The sequence below is a fragment of the Mus musculus genome, chromosome 11, assembly GCF_000001635.26.
Source record: "Mus musculus strain C57BL/6J chromosome 11, GRCm38.p6 C57BL/6J".
NCBI lineage: Eukaryota > Metazoa > Chordata > Mammalia > Rodentia > Muridae > Mus > Mus musculus.
This window is the reverse complement of record NC_000077.6, coordinates 61,853,204-61,859,203: the sequence shown is the minus strand read 5'-3', so window position 1 is coordinate 61,859,203 and position 6,000 is coordinate 61,853,204. Positions and strand designations below refer to the sequence as shown.

Here is a 6,000-nt window from a genome sequence, read left to right as displayed (position 1 = left end):
GGCCAGGGTTCCAGTCTTCTGTCTTCCAGTGCTGGGACTAAAGATATGCACCACCATACACAGTTAGCTCCTGATTTTTGGCTTTAGAACTTTCTGCTAGGTAGGCTCTCAAGTGGTCAAACCAGTAACGTGTTTTACCTTCATTGATTCCTGTGTCTACCATTCCTGAGGAATAAGCCGTCCAGGTCAGTGTCTGGTTTCAGAAAACTGAACCATGGGTGCCCTTGGATCATTTCACTACATATTTATTTTATAAGAGAAAGCACATGTCTAGGTATTTGTGTGTGTGTGTGTGTGTGTGTGTGTGTGTGTGTGTGCGCGCGCTGAGAACTGATCCAAGGGTACGTTATTTATCTTTTGTTTTGTTTTTCAGACAGGGCTTCTCTTTGTAGCCCTGTCTATCCTGGAACTCACTCTGTGGACCAGGCTGGTCTCACACTCAGAGATCCGCCTGTCTCTGCCCACTGCTCCGAGTGCTGGGATTAAAAGGGTACACACATACCTTCCCCCCAGCTGCTTTATTCTTTTTAAACTAAACAGTAACATGCATAATCTCTTAACTATAAATCTTTCTTTTCTGCTTACAAATAGTGTTTCTTTTAATTAAACTGGTACAATATCCGTTGAAACCCGTATCCCAAGTCAAAATGCACAAATAACATTAAAAGGGCAGAGCATTCTATTGTAGACACTTCAGCATGAATAATGGTTTAAACTGATAATGAAAGTTAGGACTTACCTGGAATCTTCTGACAAGGTGTACATATCGAGAGGGGATGGGGAGTATGTGCATGTGAGCATGGTGCCTCAAAAGTCCAGAAGAGGACATTAGATCTGCAGAGCTGGAGTTGTGAGCCACTCAGATCCTCTGCAAGGACAGTCTATGTTCTTAGTTGTCAAGCCCAGCCCCCTTCAAATGCTTTCTTGCCCTCTGACCCTTCACTTGAGGTTAGAGCATCTTAAAACCGTCAGAGAAGCTGTACTTGATTGATGATGAACACAGAAACCCATAACTGGCCAAGATTGAGAGACGTTGGAATTGTTCAGCCCAGAATTGAACATATACATGACACCCCTCCACCAAAGGCTGGGGGATCACTGCAGAAGAGGACATGGAGTCAGGGATGGTGGATGATTACAGGGAAGCAGTATCTTTTGGACACAACAGCGCAGCTACACATACGAACCTGTGACAGCACACACAAGATTGATGCAAGCCCAAATCCCAACGTGGAGAGGGGAGCTGGACATACATGAAACCTACTTCTAGAAAGGGGTATGTGCATATTCATCATCATCTACCGCAAAGCCCCCCATTTTGAGAGTATGAAGAAGGTGCCATAGCCGGGATAAAGTTTGTTCCTTCTGAAACTTGTGGTAAATGTAATCTCCTTAAGAAGAGCTGGGACCAGGGACTCAAGAAGTGACTATGAGTCTGGGTAGTGATAAATATTTAATAAATCCTGTTCTGGGGTTCGTTTCCACCTAAGACCATGTGTTCCTGGATGAAAGACACACACACAGTCTTATTTTTTAAATATGTCTTAGGCAGCACAATAGCTGGACAACTGCCTACCCTCCATGTTGTTAGAATCTACCTTCCCATTGATAATCCCAAGCCATCACTCACAATTTACTGTTCCATCTGGGCTGCTCTCAGCTCCAGCCAAGCAGCCCTCTGGCCCCTAGTCTATGGCAGCTCTTCTCCCTCCTGCTAGTTCTTCCTTTTCCATAGCGGCTCCCTTCTCTTCCTCCTGGTCCCAAGCCCAGGGAACCTAAACCCTCACCTATGTCTCTTCTTCCCAGTTATTGGCTGCTGGCATCTTTGTTTACCAATCAGAATTAACTTGGGACAGAGTCCCTCAGTGTCGTATGTGCAGACAAACAGTTTGGGGGGACCCAAATTATCATTAGAAACCACTACAGGTCTGTCCTCAGGTACAGACAAATCCATTCATGAAGTTACTAGGTAAATATGTTGCCTTCTGGGTAGGTCTGCTATAAAAGAAGCGAGGGAGGGCCTGTGAGATGGCTCACTAGATAGGATAAAGGTGCTTGCCATGTCACCAAGGCTACCTAAGTTCCAAAGGAAGGTCCCACATGATGGAGGGAAAAACCTGACTCCTGCAAGTTACCCTCTGACCTCCACATAAGGGAGCAAAAGTACACACACATTAAATACTTGTCTTTTAAAAGGTGGGTAGGTGTTGGAGCTAAAGCTCAGTGGTAGAGCACTTGCTTAGCGTGTGTGAGGCCCTGGGTCTGATCCTCTACATCTAGGAGAGAAAAAAAATATTCCAGCTGGCCTAGGCCCCCTCACTACTTCCTGGATCTCATCTTAGGATGCTTTGTGCCACTTCTGTGGACTAGAACTAAAAAAAGAAAAAAAGGGGGGGGGCTGGAAAGATGGCTCAGCAGTTAAGAGCACTCACTGACTGTTCTTCCAGAGGTCCTGAGTTCAAATCCCAGCAAACACATGGTGGTTTACAACCATCCATAATGAGATCTGACACCCTCTTCTGGTGGGTCTGAAGACAGTTACAGTGTACTTAGATATAATAATAAATACATCTTTTAAAAACTTTTTGTTTTCTAGTGTTTGGTGTTTGTTTGTTTGTTTGTTTGTTTGGTATTTCAAGACAAGATTTTTCTGTGCTTAAGAAAACAATTTTTACTTTACTGCTATGGTTTGGATGGTTTGAATGTGTTCCTCAAAGTTTCCTGTGGTGGATGCTTGGTCCTCCGTGTGGCAAGAAGTAAGTTGAATTGAGAGACTGTGATACGGGTTCTTTCAAAAGTGAGTTGTTATACAGTCGTAACACTGGTCCCTTCTCAGTCTCTGGTTTCTTTGCCCTGTGATCTCTTTCTGTCCCATAGTCCCTTGTGAAGCCTTTTTTCATGAGCTCCTTGTCAGAGCTGGTGCTTTGCTGTTTGGGGTGTCAGCCTCCAAAACTGTGAGCTGCATAAATCTCATTTCTTTATAAGGTGCCAAGCCTGGGGCATTTTGTTCTAGCAATGGAAAATGGACTTACTGAGTCTGTGGTATTCTTTTTTTAGGAAAAGAAAATGGACTAGAGACATTGCTTTCAGATTCCTGACCTGTCTCAAAGCTGAAGGTTTTTAGGGCTTCTACCTGTTTGTCAAGATGAGTTCCAGAGGGCTGGCTGGAGATACGGCTCAGTGGTTAAGAGCACTGGCTAGTCTTCCAGAGGACTCAGGTTTGATTCCTAGTACCTACATTGTGGCTCATAGCTATCTGTAATTGCAGTTTCAGATCGACACCCTGGTCTGGCCTCTGCAGGCACTAGGTGCACTCGTGGTGCACATATATGCAGGCAAAACACCCATACACATAAAAGTAAAATCAGAGGGGGGAGGGGAGGAGGAGGAAGAAGAGAGGAGAGAGAGACAGAGACAGAGAGGGAGAGGTGAGAGAAGTGAGAGAGGTGAGAGGAGTTGTTTCAGGGGCAGGCGATGAAATTGACAGCAACATCCCCAAACCTGAACACACACTTAGGTATGGGGTCACACATATTGTTTACCATGGCTTTGTAATGCTTTCTTGAGCAAAAGTTGACTATCATTTTTCACCTAAACAATCCGAGGAAAAAAAAAAGCCCGAGGCAAACTGGTAGTTGACTGGTGTGATGAAGCGCCTCCTTAGAAAGGAGGTTCTGAGCCTCCCTCAGAAGTCTAGAGACCCCCAGAAGGCGCAGGTTCCAGTCAGACCCTATCCCTTAGGTGGGTTGTCTAGCAGTTTGCGGTCTGGATTTGAAAGGCAGCTCCCGGAGTTTTTGTCTCCAGTGTCTGCACCGCCTCAGCGACTCCCGGGGCCGGAGTTCAAGATCCGCCTCTTAGAGGGTGGCTTCAGGTCAGGGCGTGGCGGGCTCTAGCTAGCCGCGGGCGCCGAGCCGAGCGGAGCCGAGCCCGCCGCCCGTTCCTAAGCAGCCGCGGCCTCCTCCCCACACCCCTGCTCGCCAACTCGCTCCAGTGACTGCAGACTCGCCCCGGTGCCTGGCGCCGCGTCCCGGGGTGCGCACTCCTTTTCTCGGCGGAGGGAGCAGGACTGGGGCGCATCGTCCTACAAGACGCGCTGACGTCGCACAGGGCCGGTAGTCGGCGCGGAGCGGCCGGCGCGCGCGCGTGCGTTGGGCGCTCCCGCGAAGCAGGCAGAAGCCGCCACCGCGGCTGTGCGGGTTCCAGGGCGGCGGCCGCTACACAGCAGCGCCGCGGGCGCAACAAGCGGAGGCAGCCGCACCTGCGGGGATGGCGCGGCCCCGGCCCTGCACCGCTGTCAGGCGCGCGGGTAGCTCCGGGTACGCCCAGTGACGGCGGCGGTGCCCTCGGCCGGGCAGTGCCCAGGCCGCTTGGCTAGAGCCCCGCGGCCGACGGCGGCCCGGGCCATGAGAAGCGACCGGGCCCAGGCCTCGCTGACCCCGGCTCCGCGCGGCGGCCCGTCCCGTTTCCGCTCCGGCCTCTCGGCATGAGTGTCCATCCGGGCCCGGGGCCGTGGCTGCCCCTGTCCCGCCGCCCGCGGGCGTGCTTGGGGCCCTCGGGCCCGCGGTGCTGATCCCGGTTCTCCGCCACGCCTGCCCACCCTAGCGCTCTATGTCCCGGGGGCGCGGCCATGGAGGTGGTGGGCGACTTCGAGTACTGCAAGCGGGACCTCGTGGGACACGGGGCCTTCGCTGTGGTCTTCCGGGGGCGGCACCGCCAGGTGAGCGCCGCCGGCCCGTTGTCTGGTGCGAAACTGGGGAGCCAGCGCCCCGGTCCTGGCCGCTGGGCAGGGCTCCCCGGGCCTGCCTGCCTTTGTGCTTGCTGTCACTGTCGCAGGGTTTGTTTTGGAGGCCAGAGCCGCTAGGCTGAGCTCCACCTACCGACGGGCGCAGAGCCACTGATGTTCTTCCCTGACAGTGTGCTGGGTAACCGAGGTGCGCCCGGGGACTTGCTGCTCAGAGAAGCCACTGGTCCCGAAGCGACTAGGACTCCAGTGTTTGCACAGTGTAATGTGCTTGTCCATACTATGGGTCGGTGGACCTTTGTCCCTTCTCCCTGCCCCGGGCTTTCCGGAGCTTGTCACCTTTACCGTGGATAATTGCACACCCAGCGGAAAACGGGCGCGTTTCCCGTTAGTCTGAAGCTTTCTCAGACTATCACGTTCCTCTGTGTCTGGGGGAGCTTTGTAGTATCCCTCCCCTTTTTGAGTTAGAGGAAATAAGTGACAAAGGTAGTTGGACCCTAACCTAATAATACAACGTAGATGCAAGTTCAAACCTCAGTTGTTTGGGTTTTTTTTTTTGTTGTTTCTTTGTTTTTTCCAAGCCACTGTTTCGCAAATAGGTCACACGAGGTTATAGAATCTAAAGAATTTGAGAAGGCACATTGAGACTGGAAGTAATTAAAAAAAAAAAAAAAAGCTTTGGTTATTCTGTTTGTTTCAAGAGTGCCTATTAAAAAGGTACTGTCGTCTATGTCTTATTCATTATGAAATAACTTAAAAGTCAAGGAAAAAAAATAAGAGCAGTGTAATCCAGCCAGGATAACTTCATTAAACTCTATCACTTCCCAAGTTTATTTATCCATAACTCCTATGTGACTGTAAACTTTTTTCAACTGATCCTATATGGTCTTTGTATTTACAACTTTTAATGACTAGTGCTGTAGGACATTGCTATGTATTGTGTTGTTTATGAAATCAGTTTTTTAGTTTGAGATTTGAGGTCTTTGCCATGTTTCCCCACTACCACATATACATTGAGTGGCTAAAAATAAATTTACAGCTTTTATTATTGAGTTGTTTCTATGTTATAATTTTCAGGCATAACACTGTTTTTTTCCTTTTTAGAAAACTGATTGGGAGGTGGCTATTAAAAGTATTAATAAAAAGAACTTGTCAAAATCACAAATTCTGCTTGGAAAGGAAATAAAAATCTTAAAGGTATGCTATTTTAGAATACCTATCACAGTCTGAGTTAAAAGTTACCCTGAGTTAAAAGAGCA

At 49.1% G+C, this 6,000-nt stretch overlaps 1 protein-coding gene across 4 annotated transcripts in view; it reads left to right on the top strand.

The window, feature by feature from the left end:
• Positions 1–3,869: 3,869 nt before the first annotated feature.
• Ulk2 (unc-51 like kinase 2) overlaps positions 3,870–6,000 on the top strand; it is a 79,737-nt gene continuing 77,606 nt past the window's right edge. For 2 of the 4 annotated variants that reach the window (NM_013881.4, XM_006533508.4), the window contains exons 1-2: positions 4,112–4,717; positions 5,846–5,938. In NM_013881.4, the coding sequence (NP_038909.3) occupies positions 4,628–4,717; positions 5,846–5,938 (183 nt within the window). In that variant the 5' untranslated portion in view covers positions 4,112–4,627. Of the gene's footprint in view, positions 4,718–5,845; positions 5,939–6,000 lie in introns of all 4 variants that reach the window. The other 2 variants (XM_030246066.1, XM_006533509.4) reach the window with 2 other exon arrangements.